The sequence below is a fragment of the Lithobates pipiens genome, unplaced genomic scaffold (assembly GCF_037356315.1).
Source record: "Lithobates pipiens isolate NorthernLeopardFrog02 unplaced genomic scaffold, aLitPip1_a1.2 Scaffold_13, whole genome shotgun sequence".
In the NCBI taxonomy this organism is placed as follows: Eukaryota; Metazoa; Chordata; class Amphibia; order Anura; family Ranidae; genus Lithobates; species Lithobates pipiens.
Window position 1 is genome coordinate 372,064,541 of NW_027507718.1, and position 20,517 is coordinate 372,085,057.

At 38.9% G+C, this 20,517-nt stretch overlaps 1 protein-coding gene across 1 annotated transcript in view; it reads right to left on the reverse strand.

Moving 5' to 3' along the window:
- The window catches only part of HPGD (15-hydroxyprostaglandin dehydrogenase), a 121,142-nt gene that overhangs the window by 21,844 nt on the left and 78,781 nt on the right, over positions 1 to 20,517 (reverse strand). The window contains exon 5 of the mRNA XM_077477222.1: positions 5,021 to 5,097. Within this exon, the coding sequence (XP_077333348.1) occupies positions 5,021 to 5,097 (77 nt within the window). The remainder of the gene's footprint in view (positions 1 to 5,020; positions 5,098 to 20,517) is intronic.

The following is a 20,517-nucleotide window of genomic DNA, read 5'->3' on the forward strand; positions in this document are numbered from 1 at the left end:
CACAGCTCCAATACTTCACAGGCTGGGATCTCGGGACGGTGGCGGACCCCTCCAGTGGTCTTCCCATGGGCCATGGCATGGACTATACTGCCCTATCCAATATGGAGATGGGTTTTCCTAGAATTCCCTCCTCTTGCTCCACAGTTCACACGATCTCTGATGAAAATTTGGAATAGGGTCAAGACTACGCTGGGTCTGACGGAATATTTCCATCATGTGTATATGGCGCTGTTATTTGAATCGGTAGGGAGAATGTTTTACATGTTAGATAGACCTGAACCACGGATGATGCGTAAATGGTTGGTTTCATACCTGACATTCAAGGGTAAATCTTGTTTTAGTCTTGTTTCCTTGTTGTAGGAGCACTAGGCTGTGGCAGTACTATATTCTCTTGGGAGTATGATAACAGTTTTTACTACACAACTAAAACCACTAATATGTAGTTATGTGAATTAAAAACCCTGATATTATCTTGATATGTACTTAAATATCATACATATATACAATGTACCATGTATTGCCTTATGTTCTCATCAATAAAAACCTTTTTGTTGATTAAAAAAGAAAAGAAGCTGAGGGTAAAGGTGATGGACTGGCCAAGCATGTCTCCAGACCTAAACCCTATTGAGCATTTGTGGGGCATCCTCAAACCGAAGGTGGAGGAGCGCAAGGTCTCGAACATCCACCAGCTCTATGATGTCATCATGGAGGCATGGAAGAGGACCCCAGTGGCAACTTGTGAAGCTCTGGTGAACTCCAAACCCAAGAGGGTTAAGGCAGTGGTGGAAAATAATGCTGGCCACATAAAATGTTGACACATTTTTGGCCCAATTTGGACATTTTCACTTAGGGGTGTACTCACTTTTGTTGCCAGCAGTTTAGACATTAATGGCCATGTGTTCAATTATTTTGAGGGGACAGAAAATTTGCACTGTTGTATAAGTTGTACACTCATTACTTTACATTGTAGCAAAGTGTAATTTCTTCAGTGTGGTCACATGAAAAGATATAATAAAATATTTATAAAAATGTGAGGGGTGTACTCACTTTCGTGAGATATGGTATGTTCATAAATTATACAACAGTATATTATAAGTGTAAACAATCTCACATTATACACCAATTTTCCCTGATCCTGCCAGTCAGCATCTCAGATGTTCAGCAAGATTTTTTTGCTTGAGATTTTTAAACATGTTCAAAATGTTTCTGCTGGTTTTGATAAGCTAGTCATTGCCAGTGCAGGTCTTTATGAGGACAAACATCCTGTAATACTAGGCTCATTGGCAGGCATTGTTTTTTTTTTTTTTTTTTAGTCAAAGACAACAAGTTATTAAAAGGCCATCAAACTGATGTAACTAATTGACTATTTTTTGGACATTGTTTCTTTTGTAGGTGCTGCAGGAAACTGTAGAAATCATTTGCATATGGATTTTATAACCAAGATTTATTACAAACAGCAGTGATGTTGCTATTGTTTTTCTGTCAGGTTCTGACCGTGTATAAACATCAGAAGGGTAATTTGTAGGGAATTGATCTTTCCTCTGAGCTGTACCTTGTTTCCAAAGCTAATAACTTTTCTCTGCTTTTAAACACTGTAATCATTTACTTGTACTGTGAAAGTTCCATTTTATTTGGCACAAAGCATCTAAACACAGAACAAATTGTTCCTGCTGTCGACTCTATTTGCTCATTGAATGACAATGATCATATATCCAAATTATAAAAAAGGAAAAGCCAGGACTGGAAAACATCATTATTATTTCTTACATTCTGAATAGACTAGATAAGTCAGTGACATCAGGGTCACAAAGGCTCTTATTACTAAGCAACAAGCAGCTAAGAGATTGATAAAAATGATGTACTGTTTCATAACACTACATCTCAAAGCCCCCTCATGTTCCAGTCATTTTGAGGCCAATCTTTATTTTGGTCACTGCAAATCTCACGTTTTACTTCAAATGAAATCCGTAACCAGATGAGTAGTAGCCGGAAAAAAAATCAGTTCATCGGGAAAGGCTTTTAGTAAATATATTGTATATTTCTCCTTGTCTCCGTCTGTGTTTTCATTATATGTATTCAAAGCATATAGGCAAAATGGAGATATCAATGAAAAAAAAAAAGAGTAATTTATTATGTAGCATTGTATCCAGTATCCATTTGAGAATCGATTAAGGTCTGGCAATTCTGAAATATCTCGATTGACATCTTGAAGTATCTAATCAATCACTTTGATCCAAAGTATAACATTTTCTACTAAACATTTTTTGTAAAAAATGTCTAATTTCAGAGTTAGTACACCACTGAAATGGTTGACTTAACACTAAATTTAGAGTATGGAGTTCCTTTTCATGGTATCCTACTACATCACATTTTTTCTTTAGCCATTGCAATGACTAAATTGTGAAGCTATAGAAATATTTCCTAGCCTGGATCAAAACTAACTATTTATAATTATATATAATATAGTTTAAGATGCTCTACACCATGCAGCTCATTATAGTGAAGTATACTCACCGGCCGCCTTATTATTGGCTACATCTTGCTAGTACTGGGTTGGACACCCTTTTGCCTTCAGAACTGCCTTAATTCTTTGGGACATAGATTCAACAAGGTGTTGGAAACATTCCTCAGAGATTTTGGTCCATATTGACATGATAGCATCACGCAGTTGCTGCAGATTTGTTGGCTGCACATCCATGATGTTAATCTTCCATTCCACCACATCCCAAAGGTGCTCTATTGGATCGAAATCTGGTGACTGTGGAGGCCATTGGAGTATAGTGAACTCATTGTCATGTTAAAAAAAACTGTTGGAGATGATTTGAGCTTTGCAACATTATCCTGCTGGAAGCAGCCATCAGAAGATGGGTACACTGTAGTTATGAAGGGATGGACATGGTCAGCAACAATATCAGTAAGGCCGTGGTGTTTAAATGACGCTCAATTAGTACCAAGTTGCCCAAAGTGTGGCAAGAAAACATCCCACACACCATTACACCACCACCAGCCTTAACTGTTGATACAAGGCAGGACAAATCCATGCTTTCATGATGTTTATGCCAAATTCTGACCCTACCATCTGAATGTCATAGCTGAAATAGAGGCTCAGACCAGGCAACATTTTTCCAGTCTTCTATTGTCCAATTTTGGTGAGCCTGTGCAAATTGTAACCTCAGTGTCCTATTCTTAGCTCATAGGAGTGGCACACGGAATGGTCTTCTGCTGCTTCGGCTGCTGTAACCCATCTGCCTCAAGGTTCGATGTGTTGTGCATTCAGAGATGGTATTCTTCATACCTTGGTTTTAACAAGTGTTTTTTTCAGTAAGGCCGCGTACACACGCGGGGACTGTTCGCTCAACTTTGTTCGTCAAACAGTTTCAGCGGACAGTCCGCTCAAAATTAGCATGGACGGACATGGCCACACACGACGTACGAACAGTTTGCTGAAACCGTGCGCGATGACGTGAACGGCACGTACGACGGGACTAGAAAACGACGTCCTATACACTGCAATGCAACCTTCGGCGTATAAATTCTTTCTGAGCATGCGCGGAACTTTGTTTGACGAACAAGCCTACACACGAGGGGACTGTTCGCTGAAACAAGGTTTCAGCGGACAGTTTTTCGGAAATTCCGAAAAACCTTGTTCAGCAGACTGTTCGCTGAAAGCCCACACACGAGCGGACTGTCCGCTGAAACACTGTTCAGCGGACAAAGTTGAGCGAACAGTCCCCGCGTGTGTACGCGGCCTTACTGTTAGCTTTCTATCATCTCAAACCAGTCTTTCCATTCTCCTCTGACATAAATAAGGCATTTATTGTCCACACAACTGCTGCTCACTGGGTATTTTTTCTTTTTCGGACCATTCTCTGTCAACCGTAGAGATGACTGTGCATGAAAATTCCAGTAGATCAGCAGTTTTTGAAATATTCAGACTAGCCCGTCTGGCACCAAAAACCATGCCACGTTCAAAGTCACTTAAATTCCCTTTATTCCCCCTTGTGATGCTCAGTTTGAACTTCAGCAAGTCTAGATGCCTAAATACATTGAGTTGCTGTCATGTGATTGGTGGCTAGCAATTTTTGTTACCAAGCAACTGAACAGGTGTACCTAATAAAGTGGCCGGTGTGTGTATATGGCCTATACGCACACTCAGTATGTGAAACAATGTTCAGGCAGAAGCCATTCTGGCCTCATCTTTTATTCAAGCTTATGCTCTTGAACATTATCTGCAAAATCAATGTTTATATGGGCTGGTGACATCAATTGATCAGCTTTAGATTTCTAATTTAGTGAGACCAATATTGCAGTAAGTATATGATGCACTGAAATAGAGAATTTAATATTTTTACAGCAGGCCATAATTTGTCGAAAACCATAGACCTGGGGGCATTTGCCCTCTTGTCCCATTTTAAGCACTCTCTTATGTTTATTTACATTGGATAAAATGTTTCCATCTGGAAGTAATTTAGTGAATATATGTATTAAAATACATAGAAAATAGGCATTCCACATTTATACGAGTCTTATTTCATAGCTTGTTTCAGCTACCACTTTGGAGGCACTGACTAATTTTATTTTTGGTTACAAAAGATTGTTAGGTCTTGTCTAGCAGAGGGATGATTTATACATACATATGTTTTTCTGAATGTCTTATAAATCACAAAAACAAAAACCACACAGTCTGTCAAAACGTGTCAGAGATTTTATCCACAGGTTCACAGCTACATTCCAAGCATTCATGTTAATCTCAAATTGAAAAAGTACTTGGAAGTAGTAAGCGAATAATATATTGGCATTTTCAGTATTATGGCGGCTGAATGTCAAAATGACTAGATCATTTAATGTTATTCCTTTTCAAATGTTTGTAGGAAGAATTATTCTATTTAAATCAGCTTCCATCATTTACTTAGGGCAAAAAAATGCACAATATATTCAGATGAAGACTATTAAACCACTTCTACAACCATGTGATCATCGCTGTCTTTGAATGATAATTTATATGCTATGGTATACTCACTGCTATTGATCTTGTGAATCCAATTACCCCGTGCTTTGAAGCAGAGTACACTGGTTGATAGGCAGCAGGTGTGAGCCCTGTGATAAAGATAATAAACATAATTTTAATCAATAACTCTCTACCAAGACATGTTTATTGGTCACACTCATGCAACTGGATTATTGGTTGAATTGTAATAACCTCACCTTAAAGTGGAACTTAACTCTCTCAATCAACACTGACTATTTTTAATCCTTATGCTGCTAGCATTAGTAAATAGATAGGAAAGTGTATCATATTTATTTGTTTTAAACTTACTTCCTGGTTACCAGGCCTAGGTAAATTATGTCATACATCCCAGGAGTCCTCAGGAGGGGCTTTCTCAGATAAGCACACCCTCCTGCCTGTATGCCTCAGCTAAGGGCAGATGGTTTCCAGGAAGTAAATTCTACATACATCATCTGCACTTACTCAAGATGGCCAATTCCATAAACGCTAGGGGCTGTTTTTCAAAATGATATCTTAGCAAACTAAAGCATGGAGACATAGATGGATGGGTGAGTTTGCATTGAATATTAAGAATTAAATAAATAGCGTTTTTGGTGCTCAGATGCAGTCTAGTTCCGGTTTAAATTACTGCATTTGTTAGAAAAAAATTGTCCCACAAAACCTAACATCCTGTGTAATTTATTTTAAAGTTTACCTGAAAGGAATTATTGATATAATGCTAACATTTTACTTGTCTGCTGACCCACATTTGAATCGGGGAACCATTGATGTGTGCCCTCTAAATACAAGAATAGGTGCTCTAGAAATGTCATTATTTGTTGTTTGTTCAGACGGATGAACTTAAACTACTTACAGACATGCAATGACAGCAACCTGTGGGCTTATTCTTTGTGATGGTGATTATTTTACGTGTATTAGAAGAACCCCAACAAGGTTCGTCACTATATAAGAGGAAAAATTGATCAGATAGGTGGGAAAACCTTAATTTACATGGACAGCCAACCACCCACCTTTGTCTATGGGCACTCTCTCACTAAGAGGGTGCAAGATTAAAGAACAACTAAACCTTCAAAAAAATTGTGGGAAGTAGAATTTTTTTTGATACACAGGATTGCTCTTTATTAAAAAAATGACATGGTGCAATGACAGCAAACATCATATCAATGCAAAACAACATAGTGAGACATTAGTAATTGAACAGAATATGCAGAGAGTTCAAAACAGGTTAAAGTAGCTTGCAAGGTACACAAGTAAACAGAAAACATGAAAAAAAAAAACTAATTTGTACCAGTTTACATTAATATTAGTCCAGTTGTGAGACATTTTCAGCATGCTATTGGTATATGTTTTTAATAAATTGATGTAATAAAATACTTTGTGATTTTACCCATATCTATTTTATAATTTCTATGGTAGTATGGGTACAAAAGTAATCTGGAATCTTTTTTTTATTTTTAATAAAGGAATTTTTCAAAAGTGTGTTTGTCTTATTTAACCATTTTTTACACTTTCTTTGTGAAATGGTAGGTACCCCTTACCATTTCAAACAGGGGGGGTGGGATCTGGGGGTCCCCTTGTTAAAGGGGGCTTCCAGATTTGGATAAGCCCCCGCCCGCAGGCCCACCGGCCAGGGTTGTGGGGATGAGGCCCTTGTCCCCATCAACATGGGGACATGGTGCTTTGAGGGGTCACAGACCCCCAAAGCATCCTCCCATTGTTGAGGGCATGTGGCCTGGTACGGTTCAGGAGGGGGGGCCGCTCTCTCGTCCCCCCTCTTTTCCTGTGGCCTGCCAGGTTGCATGCTCGGATAAAGGGTCTGGTATGGATTTTTAGGGGGACCCGCACGTAAAAAAAATTTTTTCCATTTGACGCGGGGTTCCCCTTAATATCCATACCAGACCTGAAGGGCCTGGTAATTGAATTTAGGGGAACCCCACGCTTTTTTTTTATCAATGAATGAATTGTCAGCTCCGTAATACAGAGAACACTCATTGAGTTTTCTCTGTATTACGGGAGCTGACAATTCAAAGTGATTTTAAAAGACTTTTTTTCCTTGCGAAATGACACTTTGTGCAGGGACAGTTCTAAGCACGGGAAACATGCGCCCATTCACAGGCATACTATAGACACCCCCCCCCAGGTATGAAATTTAAAGGAATATTACACTTCTATTGTTTCACTTTAAATATTATTAAAATCACTGCTCCTGAAAAAAACTGTAGTTTTTAAAACTTTTTTTTTGCATTGATCCATGTCCCCTGGGGCAGGACCCAGGTCCCCAAACACTTTTTAGGACAGTAACTTGCATATTAGCTTTTAAAATTAGCACTTTAGATTTTGAACTTTCGAGTCCCATAGACTTTAATAGGGTTCTAAAGTTCACACGAAGTTTAGGTCTGTTCGAAGGTTCTGGTGCAAACCGAACAGGGGGGTGTTCAGCTCATCCTTAGTTGAGATAAGCATGTCAAATTCACCATAGGTAGCCCTAGAGGAGTACAGCGCTTGGTAATTAGACATGTGCCAAAGGAAAAAATTCGTTTAGTTTCATTTAGTTTTAATTCGTTAATTTATTAATTTTGTTTAGTTATATTCGTTAACTTCCTTAAATTCATTTTCGGATTTCGTTTAGTTTTCTACCGAATTCGAAAAATCGGCCACATTCGAAAATATTTCAACCAAATTCGAAAATATTTCTACCGGATTCGAAATTATTTCAACATGATTCGAAATGATTTCAACCGCATTCGAAATGATTTCAACATGATTCGAAATTATTTCAACCGCATTCGAAAATATTTTGTGACCTGACTTTAGGGCCATGTATCTTGGGGTCACTCGGTGCTAGAAACTCCAAATTTGGATATGTTGTAGTGCTAGTACAGTAGTGTGTTTGCATATCAAATTTGGAGTTTCTAGCATCAAGTGATCCCGAGATACGTGGCCCCAAATTCGGGTCACAAAATGTCAAGCACTTTTCTGCAGCAGAGAATGACATTTTGTGACCCAAATTTGGGGCCACATATCTCTGGGTCACTTATAGCTAGAAACCCCAAATATGGTATGCAAACACAACAGTACTAGCACTACAACATATCCAAATTTGGAGTTTCTAGCACCAAGTGACCCTGAGATACATGACCCTAAAGTCGGGTCACAAAATATTTTCGAATGCTGTTGAAATAATGTCGAATCATGTTGAAATCATTTCGAATGTGGTTGAAATAATTTCGAATCATGTTGAAATCATTTCAAATGCGGTTGAAATAATGTCAAATCATGTTGAAATAATTTCGAATGCGGTTGAAATAATTTCGAATCATGTTGAAATAATTTCGAATGCGGTTGAAATAATTTCGAATCATGTTGAAACTATTTCGAATGCGGTTGAAATAATGTTGAATCATGTTGAAATCATTTCGAATGCGGTTGAAATAATGTCGAATCATGTTGAAATCATTTCGAATACGGTTGAAATAATTTCGAATCATGTTCAAATCATTTCGAATGCGGTTGAAATCATTTCGAATCATGTTCAAATCATTTCGAATTCGGTATTGAGTCAAATTTCGGCCGAATTTGGTTGAATTCGTTAGCATTGTAATTCGGTAATTCGAATGCATCCGAATGTCCGAATAATGAAAATGTGTCCGAATTTCGAATCGGAACGAAACAAGATGCACATGTCTATTGGTAAAACTGTGAAAATCTATCGTTAATACCATTAGGTGACGTCAGTAATTCTACTAACATGCATATGCCGATTAGATGGGTTTCCTGCAGGACACATAGGTGGGGTGAAATAATTAAACACCAGGGACCTCTTCACAGCTAAGGTAAGGCAGCGGACATTCCACAAAACAGGAAAATTAGCAATAATGTGGAGATGGGAAAGAATTAAAGAGGATCAGGGCACAGGGGACTTGACTCAGACCAGAAAAGGGGAACCTCACATAGTTAGAAAGTGTACATGGCATTAATCAGAATAAAATACGATAAAAACAAAAACAGTGTCACAACAGTAAATTCCAAAACAAGGTCAGCAATGTCCAACCACCCCAACCCACCACCCCCCCCCCCCCGCCCCACATCACCAGGATCCCATAACATGCCCTACAGGGGCCAACAAACTGGGTGGAGGATGTGAACTTGAGTAGGGACACCAACAAATCAATCGCATAGGTAGAGCAGATCTTCAACTTATAAAGGGAAAAAGGAAATTCAGCAAGCTTTCTCCGATGGTAGAGATGCTGGAGAAAAGGGAACAATATAAATCACAGCCTCCTGGGCTAAGTCAGGGGCACAAACTTGAACATACTTGCAAACAGAAAACTCAAAGGCAACAAATTAATCAGAGAGAGCTATGGGATGATTTGATGCCCTTTGGTGGCAAGTAAGTTTAAGCTGTATGGTAGAAACCACCTAATAGATAGCTGGTGAAATTTCAGGGTACAACAGAAGGGCTTTAAACTCTCATGTTCAGCAGGTAACTGCCCACAGAAGACAAGGTGCAAGGAAAATAAAGGAAGGAGTGCAGTCATCTCTGTGGAGGCAGTGATTCCAGTCAGGTGCAGCATCTTTAGGTGTAGTGAATCAACATTCAGTCTTTCCATTAATTACACATAGTTTAACCAGGAACAAAACACTGTATTAATTGCCCCTAACCCACATGGGAGTCAAAGGACCAATGCAGTTTCTGGGTTTCCACTGTGTAATCCGTAAAAAGCAGTAGTCTGGTGGTGTGTTAAAGAATGTGTCCAGCTGGCTGGGCAGCCCAGAGGAGTTCACGGTGCCTAAAATTTAGCAGCCGCAGGATAACCGTGGGGGGTGGAGATTCCTCTGGGTCAGGCATAGGTAGCACACGGTGAGCCTCCTCCACTGTGAAATATGGGGAGAACTGGGCTGTGACCAACAAGGACTGCAATAATTCTTACACAAAGACAGTGGGATTCCCACCTTCTCAGCCTGATGGGAGCCCCACAAGCCAAAGATTATTTTATCTGTGACGATTCTTTGCATCCTTCGCTCTGTACTCCAAGGCTCAAATCTTTGTTTGCAGGGAACAAACCACAGTACCCTCCAGGATGGCAGACTCGCTGCTTGGTGGTGAAGGAGCAGCAGCCTCCTCATGGTCTGTCTGGGAAGCCATGTTGGAGAAGAGCGCCAAATGTCCCACCACTGGATGTTAAAGACCACAATGGCTGCACACCGGGAGGGGGGGGGGGTTTCTTTTATGAGGCACCCAGAGCCCAATCACTGCCAAACAGGAGCAGGTAAGTCCAGAAACAGGAGAATAATCAGATCACCCTCCAGCAGAGCTCTGGGAAGCATGTCCGCTCAGTCTGCCATCTTGGCCATGCCCCCCCGGGAAGTAGAGATTTTGGTAGAAAAGACATTGCATGTAATAACTCTTCCTCTTTCTAGCAATATTTTTGTGTACACTGCCTAAAGCACATGCTTGGTTCAGTGTACACTCTGTAAGATTCAAATAACTAAGGTAGGTGCCAGGATGATGCAGGTCCAGAGCACAGTGGGGAGGAGAAGATCAGAACAGGATCATTGATACAGAACTTAGTGTGGACATGTGCTCTGCTTCTCTCTATGTACAGTAGGTGTAGGGTGCCAGTGAGTGGGTGGGTGTAGTGAGGGGTGTGGGGAGAGGGTGCAGTGTCCAAGATACCGTCAGTTGCTCAGCATCATGCAACCCAGAAGGCTAAGGACATCTAGTGGTGTAAAGGAATTGCTGCAAGGGACAGCTCCTGAATGAAGGCCAGAACTACATTTTTTTTGTTTTGTTTTAAAGTTGCACCTTAAAGATGACCTTGTTCGAAAAAGTGTCTCTAAACTATTTGTATCTGAAATAAGCACATATTAAAGGAATATGTTAAAAAAACAAAAAAAAAAAAACACAACCCTTTCTTTAGGAAAACAAAAAAAAGGTTTCCTTATACTTCTGTGTGTTGACCTCTGGTGGTTGTATAGTAATTATTTGAAAAGCCACATATTAAAAGAATGATATTTTAATCGGATTGGAGCTCCTCATTACAAAAATAATATACCGTAATATACCGTATATATTGGCGTATAACACACACGTTTTCCCCCCCTTAAAATCAGGGGAAAATCATGGATGCATGTTATACACCGTACCCTGCTGTCTCTGAGGGAAGAGGAGTGAGCACCTCTGAATTACATAGAGCCGCGATCTCCTGTTTAACCGGCGCTCCGTCACTCACAGCCATGCCCCCTGGCTCTGCATGGGCAATTAGAGGCTGCAGATGGGCATTGAGCATTGATGGGCAATTTAGAGGCTGCAGATGGGCACTGAGCAGAGTGCATTGATGAGCTGTGACCCTAATTTTGCTTAAAGTTCTTTATTTAAAATGCATGTTTTTTTCCTTAACCTTCCCTCCTAAAAATGGGATGCGTGTTATACTCCTGTGTGTGTTATACATAGATAAATACGGTATTTATGAACTTCCATGACAGCTGTAGTAATATGTTATGTACCAAAACATTGCATATTCATTTGCACCTATCATACTGTACTGATATCTTTAAACTGAAATGTAATAATGGTTGAAGATAAGGACATTTTCCAGGCTCTAAAAAAATTGAGAGGAAGGAAAGGCGATTGAGTTTTCAATTTGCACTAGGGGCTCAGTGGAGGAAGTGTTGTTTCTAGCTGATAAGGCATATCCAGCATACTTAAACTTTGAGCACTGTGGCTTTTCACAAGATGTTTATATAGGATCACAAGAATGGTGTTATTTTATTTATTTCAGCAATGTGTTAGACTTCACAGTAACATGTTGGTAAGTGTTCCATGTTGGACTATATTGTGTAACTATCATGATTTTAAGATAACTGTATTTCTATCAATAATTTCAGCGAATGAATAACTAGAAAAAAATAAACTTTGCCCAAACAAATTTTTTTTTTTTAAATCTGAAGCTGTAAACCATGCAAACAATTAAATGCACAGGTGAAATACATACACAACAGCTGTTTTACTCGGCTGAGCATTTGTAATTCTGTCCATTTATTCTTATGACCTAAACCCCTGACAGAAAAGCAAGCCTGTAGACCTTACTTTTCTGTGCTCCAGTTAAGTAATACATATAGGTTAGCCTCATCCTCATTGTGTGATTGGACAGTGAAGCAGAAGCAGCATACTGATGAGCTAATCTGTTACTACTCTCTCCTCCTGTCGGTATGTTTTTGTTAGCTTATGACTCCCCTATTCTGTGCTCTGCTGTATAGGGGATTGCAAGAGTCTGACAGCAAGTCATATTTAGGTATTTATGCTTATTGCTTTTTAAAAATTACACTTCACGATCTTCTAATAACACATACCTACATGAATTAGTATTCATCTGCCTGGAGCTCAGTTTTAATTTCCTTAATTTTAGTTTTTAAAATAAATACATAAAAGTCATACTTATTAGTTATAATGAAAGACAGCTATTTTTCATTTATCTATGAGACATACATCGGTGACATTCTTTCATTATGGTTAGCACTGGTGCCTTACAGCTATAGAGTACTGTTGTTTTTATTCCATTTTTTATACCAGGGTTAATCGTTGTATAGTATTTGTGTATCCCCTTTTGTTTCTGTAGGATTTGAGTTCCTTATCACAATACTTCTCCATAAGCAGGCAGTGGCAGGTAAATTTGTTTTACCAAGAATTTGATCTGATGACACTGGCGTCAATTCATTCTGCTATTATACATTTGTTATTTGCCATATTTTGGACCATGGGATTGTTATTTTTAGAGCACATTTGTTCTCATCATTTAGTCTAGATTTGTTTGGCAAAGAAGAAAAGTTGTAGATTATCATTAAGAGTTATAACTACAATTACTGAGCAATTTATTAGGAACACTTGCATACTTGTGATTTGTGCAGTTTTATAATCAGCCAATCATGTGGCAGCAGTGCAATGCATAAAATCCTGCAGATAGACATCAGGAGCTTTGGTAATGTACACATTAAAGTAGAAATAAACCTAACTTGTAAAAAACTGTAAAACAACAGCTTTACTGCAGAAGAGACATTTACCTGCCTGCTTACACTCTATTTATTGTGCACTGAGCTGCATATGCACAGCTCTGTGTGTATTCTAGGCCCACTCCAGCTGTGTCAAAACAACTGTCTTCTGTGTGCATTCAAGGGATGATGTCATTCCCTCACCTGCCAATCAAGAGTCTGAAAATCCCAGCACTTAGAAGTAGCCATGCAGAAGATGACATCGGACAGTGAGGGATGAAACTGCTGCATCACTGGAAGGTAAAGGTGAGTATTTTTGGGGAGTTATGCCTCGTACACATGATCGGACTTTACGCCAACAAAACCATGGATTTTTGTTTGAAGGATGTTGGCTCAAACTTGTCTTGCATACACAGGGTCACACAAATTTTGGCCAACAATTACGAACGTGGGAAGGTGTTGACATACAAGACATACGATGAGCCAAGAAAAAAGAAGTTCAATGGCCAGTACAGCTCCTTCTGCTTAATTCCGAGCATACGTGAACTTTTGTGTGTCGGACTTGTGTACACATGACCGGAAATTCCGACAACATAGTTTTGTTGGCAAAAAATTTGAGAACCTGCTATCAAATATTTGTTGGTGGAAAGTCTGACAGCAAATGTTCGGTGGAGCATACACACAGTCGGACTTTCAGCCAACAAGCTCATATCCCACATTTCCCATTGGAAAATCCGACCGTGTTTATGCAGCATAAGTTTCACTGTAAACTCCAGTATGGGAAAAATATTCAGATCTTAATTATTTTAACCATGGATTGCTTAATGCAAAATCAGATTTTCTGCTGATTTTTGTCTTCAGATTTACCAAAACCATGTAGTGCAAGGGTCTGCCTGATTGTATACAAATTGAAACTCCTAAGGTTTGACCTCATATTATATGGTTTAGGTAAATCTGAAGACAAAAATCTGCAGAAAATCTGATAGTGTGTATGGAGCTTTTCTGCTGAGCTTTTGGGATTTTAGCAAACAAAGGTCTCTAATGTTTACTCAGAAAACAAAAAACATCCAGAGAGCATCAGTTCTAAGACTATGGTAACTCAGCTAATCATGCTTTACATCTCTGGTTAGTAGAAAATAATCTCAGATTGCACAACATATCAAACTTTGAGAGTGATGAGCTACAACAGCAAAAACCATGGGGAGAATTAATAAAACATGACAGACAGAAGTTCTATCTCAGCTGGTACCTTTACTCATAGCTACCATTGCTTCTTTCATTTTTTTCCCCACACAGCTTATGAAATGAAAATTTAAAAGCTGATCGACTGTGCTCTAGTTGAGCAAAGTTAGTACAAAGTTTGCATCAGACACTTTTTATTAGTTCCCTCCATGTCAAGTTCCATTAATGCCAGCCAAAAACAGAAAGCTAAGGTTGTAGTAGGCATAGGATTACCAAAACTGTATCCTTGAAGACTTCTAAAATGTAGCCTGATCTAATGAATATTGATTAAGGCACACAGATGGTAGGCTAGTCAATTGAATGCCTTTGAGATGTGCTAGAGCAGCAGATTCTCTGCATTAATTTGTAGCGGACGAATCTGCAGAAATTGTGTGATGCAATCATGTCAGCATGGACAAGAACCTCAAAGGAATGTCTACAGAAGGTGGAATCCATGGCATGAAAAATTGAGGCTGTTTTGAGAGCAAAGGAAGGTCTTACCCAATAATAATGTTCCTCATCAATTGCCCAATGAGTGTATATACTGTAGGACTCTGTTACAGTGGGTTAATTGAAACATACGAGTGCATATCTAATATATATGGGCATTATACTGTAGATTACCTGTGTAAGGGACTGATGTGAATGTTTTAATGTATTTGTAAAGGACTACAAATTATATGCATATAAAATAATTGAGAAATATATTTTTATTTAAAATTAAATTCTAGGCAAGCACCTGAATATGAAGTTGAAGCACATACACTATATTACCAAAAGTATTGCAACACCTGCCTTTACACACACATGAATTTTAATGGCATTCCAGTCTTAGTCCATAGGGTTAAATATTGAGTTAGCCCAGCCTTTGTGCCTATAACAGCTTCAACTCTTCTGGGAAGGCTGTCCACAAGGTTTAGGAGTGTGTCCATGGGACTGTTTGACCATTCTTCCAGAAGCTCATTAGTGAGGTCAGGCACATGTGTGGAAGAGAAGGCCTGGTTTGCAATCTCCACTCTAATTCGTCGCAAAGGTGTTCTTTCGGGTTCAGGTCAGGACAATCAAGAAGTTCCTCCACCCCAAACCAGCTCATCCATGTCTTTATGGACCTTGCCTGGGGTGGGGGGGCTCGCTGACCTGAGTCATATCTACTGCAGTTAACCAATACAGGTGAGTCCCTTCCTTGCCCATCTAGTCTGTTACTAGACAGTGAAGTAGTAGCAGAGATCTAAATAGCTAATTTCTTCTGCTTACTCCACTCTCCTTCTGTCACCACAGCACCCTTTATTGGCTCCTATTTCTGGCCTTCCCTCCTCTAATCTACTAAGTCTACTAGTGCTGCTGCAAAGGGGATTACAAAATACTGGTACTGAACTCACATGCAGGTACATACATTTATTGCATTAAAAAATAAATGTAATTATTTAGCTTCTAAGGTTTTACTGGAAGAATAATTACATACGATCAAAATAGTTCCTAAAACCACCATAACCAGCAATAAAATGTGATGAATTTTAATGAACACACAACTGAATTAATTGTTTTTTTTTTATATCTGCCTGGAGTGCAGCTTTACTTTAATATAACTAAATACTTGTGGCTGGAAAATCCACAGATTATTTAAAAGTCACTAATATTAGTTGCCAAATTGTATTTTTTCTTATCACTATTGAAGAATCCAAGGTCATTTGAAGCAGTTGGGGAAGCATTTGAATATAATTCAGGAAATGAGTAATACATACTGAAACTAATCTCCACAGCCAGCTGAGCCACCAAGAAATGTCATAGAAATTACTTGACCACAATTATAGCAAAACAAACAAACATACTTAGAGGTTGGATAATTGCGCTTGTCTTATCATCATTCTGATGTAACTTTTATGCATCCCAAGCATTTATAAATATAAATGGCTTCTGTCAGGCATTGCATTTATGATCTAAAAGTTACGCCATAATAATATTCCATCTATGAAGGCTGCATAAAGTATAAATAAGACATAAATACAGTTCTTACACTACCATTTCTTGTGAAAGTCACTATTCAATAACTTGAATGAATCTGGTTGCAGAAAGCAAATAACAAAGTAATTAATCTAAATCAATTTAACTATGCCCTACGTGACATGAAAAAAAAAAAATACAAGGTAATAGGACTATGGCAGAGCTACAAAGTACTTTGCTTATCTTGGCTAGATAACTGAGCCAACAAAATCTCCAATAGTTGGCGACCGTTGGCCTGGTGACTGACAACCTGTTTTTTTTAGAAATAACAAAGCACAGGACTGCCGACTCAATAACATTTTAAGAATATATTTTTTGGACAATAGATTTCAAATTCTGGGTATAATTTAGTTGCTGACAAGGCATGCATTATGACTAGACATTGCTTGCTAATTTATAAAATAGATAATCTGTCATGCTGAGTCCATCAGCCTGGCATATGTACCTAAGTCGTTGGTAAATCTGAACTTTTAAGCACTTCATTAGTAAAGTAAAATTTAAAGCACTTAGCCCATTACAAAACGGCAGACGATGCCTTCTGCATATTTAAAACCATATTACTTGTTTATTTTAATTTTTTTATGAAAAGCTTGTTTTCCTCCCTAAAATTACATCCCTACAATAGGCAGATTGTGTCCTGGAAAGCTGGGATTATAAATAGAAGACTGGCTATTATTACTTTGAACCTATTTAAATCCACCTCCATCCTTAGTCCCATACACACTATCAGATTTTCTGCAGATTTTTGTCTTCAGATTAACCAAAACCATATAATATGAGGTCAAACCTTAAAGGGGTTGTAAAGGTAAATGTTTTTTCACCTTAATTTCACACTGCCGGCGCCCCCAGTCCCCCCGTTTTACTTACCTGACCCCTCGAAAATCCCGCGCTCGCCCCCGCCGTCCTCTTCGCCGCTCAGCCTGGCTGCTGATTGGCTGGAGTGGATGGATTGAAAGCAGCGCAGCCATTGGCTCGCGCTGCTGTCAATCACATCCAATGACGCAGCACACCCTAAGTAAACATATCATTAGTACCAGAGGATGCATATGCAATATACAACTTTTTGTCAGCATATCCCCTGCTTATTGCAAGAACACAGTTTTGATTTAGTGGAAATGAAATTATCTTTATATAATTTGATAACTACAGTATATATTGACTGGAACACTTTTACATTTTAGTTCCATTGCATACAATGTTTATCTACCTAGAACAACAATGCTTCTTAAAATTAGAAAAAGGAGAATTTCCCCCAGTTTATTTTTTATGAATTCTTTAAATTATCAATACCTGTCTTTCATGTTATATCATGTGTGCCTATCACAGAAAGATCTAGACAGTTTTCCAAATATATTTTATGTCCAGAGTCCTATTTTTCAGTTAGTTATAAGGAACACAAGTATGTAAAAATAGTTATTCTGTGTGAAACCGAATCCATTTTAAGGATGTTAGTACAGAACTGGCCTTACTTCTATAAACATTGTGGCTTGTGGACAGTTATAAGCAGCTCAGATTCAATGTGTTGTTAATCTATCATGGGGAATGTTGCTTTACGCAGTAAATTACCTAGCTGTGCTGTATATATTTGAGCATCTGCTGGACAACTGGTGCCAGAAACACAAGGGAAGTTTTCAAAAGGAAACAGAAACATAATGGATAAGATGGATAAGAGTGATATGTCAATGACTTGTTGCCCCGGGTGTTCAGATCAATCTTTGTGCCATTGTAGATTACAATACACACACACACATACTCACAATTTTGTAAATATTTTATTATATGTTTTCATGTGACAACACTGAAGAAATGACACTTTGCTACAATGTAAAGTAGTGAGTGTACAGCTTGTATAACAGTGTAAATGTGATGTTCCCTCAAAATAATTCAACACACAGCCATTAATGTCTAAACCGCTGGCAACAAAAGTGAGTACACCCCTACCTGAAAATGTCTAAATTGGGCCAAAAGTGTCAATATTGAGAGTGGTCACCATTATTTTTCCAGCACTGCCTTAACACTCTTGAGCATGGCGTTCACCAGAGCTTCACAGGTTGCTACTGGAGTCCTCTTCTCCATGACGACATCACAGAGCTGGTGGATGTTGGAGATCTTTCGATCTTCCACCTTCCATTTGAGGATGTCCCACAGATGCTCAATAGGATTTAGGTCTAGACACATGCTTGGCCAGTCCATCACCTTTACCCACAGCTTCTTTAGCAAGGCAGTGGTCGCCTTGGAGGTGTTTTGGGGTTGTTATGTTGGAATACTGCCCTGCGGCCCAGTCTTCGAAAGAAAGGGATCATGCTCAGCTTCAGTATGTCACAGTACATGTTGGCATTCATGATTCACTCAATGAACTGTAGCTCCCCAGTGCTGGCAGCACTCATGCAGCCCCAGACCATGACACTCCCATCACCATGCTTGACTGTAGGCAAGACACACTTGTCTTTGTACTCCTCACCTGGTTGTCGCCACACACACTTGACACCATCTAAACCAAATAAGTTTATCTTGGTTTCATCAGACCACAGGACATGCTTCCAGTAATTTATGTCCTTAGTCTGCTTGTCTTCAGTGAACTGTTTGTGAGCTTTCTTGTGCATTATCTTTAGAAGAGGCTTCCTTCTGGGACAACAGCCACACAGACCAATTTTATGCAGTGTGCAGTGTATGGTCTGAGCACTGGCAGGCTGATCCCCCACCCCTTCAACCTCTGCAGCAATGCTGACAGCACTCATGTGTCTATTTCCCAAAGACAACCTCTGGATATAACGCTGAGCACGTGCACAACTTCTTTGGTTGACCATGGCGAGGCCTGTTCTGAGTGGAACCTGTCCTATTAAACTGCTGTATGGTCTTGGCCACTGTGCTGCAGCTCAGTTTCAGGGTCTTGACAATCTTCTTATAGCCTAGGCAGGCCATCTTTATGTAGAGCAACAATTATTTTTTTCAGATCCTCAGAGTTCTTTGCCATGAGGTGCCATGTTGAACTTCCAGTGACCAGTATGAGAGAGCGATAACACCAAATTTAACACACCTGCTCCCCATTCACCCCTGAGACCTAGTAAAATGAGAATCACATGACATCGGGGAGGGAATATGGCTAATTGGGCCCCTCACTTAGGGGTTTGCTTACTTTTCTTGCCAGAGGTTTAGACATTAATGGTGTGATATTTTGAGGGGATAGCAAATTTACACTGTTATACAAGCTGTACACTCACTACTTTACATTGTAGCAAAGTGTCATTTTTTCAGTGTTGTCACATGAAACGATATAATAAAATATTTACAAAGATGTGAAGAGTGTACTCACTTTTGTGATATACTGTATATGTATCTTCTTTTCCCTTTACAATCAAATATAGAGGGTTTGGTTTTGTGTATGCGATTAGGGGTGTGGGCATAACATCTTTCCCTACCAATATATTTTCCTTGCTAAATGTAATTAAAAAGTGTGTCTATTACACCCTTAATGAATTCTCCCTGTGTTCCATCGAGAAATGCCTCCCATCTAAAAATTTCTCTGATGGGTCTGCAGTAATGCTTTACAGCACAAAATAGGCAATATTACAAACTAGTTAACATTGTCACAGAAAATGAACTATCATAAATAAATCTGTGCAACTAGCTCTATGAAAAACTTGGCCTGTACATACAATATCTGAAACTGCTAAGTAGGCATAATAAAAATGTATGTACATATGATGATCACTTCTACTGCTGAGGACTTACTCAGATGCTGGGGAGCAGACATTCGTCCACATCTGCTTCCTCGCAAATACTTAACCATTAGATATGACTATAGTAAAGGAATATCACTGCTAAAGGAAAGGGTCTTGTGTGCCAATTCTTGGTATTAGTGGCCAGGGACAGCTGTGAGGTTGCTTAGAAACTCAAATAAATGCAGGTGCATAATTCACCTTGTATCTTGTTATAGGCTGTATCATATAATAATATATATTGTTCTACAGTAGTGTTGGCACTTTTGTATTTAGGAGCAGCAAATACAGTTTTACCATCTGCATGCACTGATCTAGACAAAGGTTACTGAAATTCTACTGTACTATATTCTATATTTCAAGGTTTACAAAAGGACAAACAATATGTCCTATATCGGCCCTGAATTGTATATAAACCCTAACAATAAACTTTTTTTATTTAATACCTTTTGGTCTGTTAAAAAGAACACTGATTGTTTTTATACCTTTTTGATAACTGCAAATAAAAAACAAAAAACCTGTTGATCCTGCCAGAAAATCCTGAGAGCTGAAACTTCCTGGGCTCTCCATTTCCTCTAC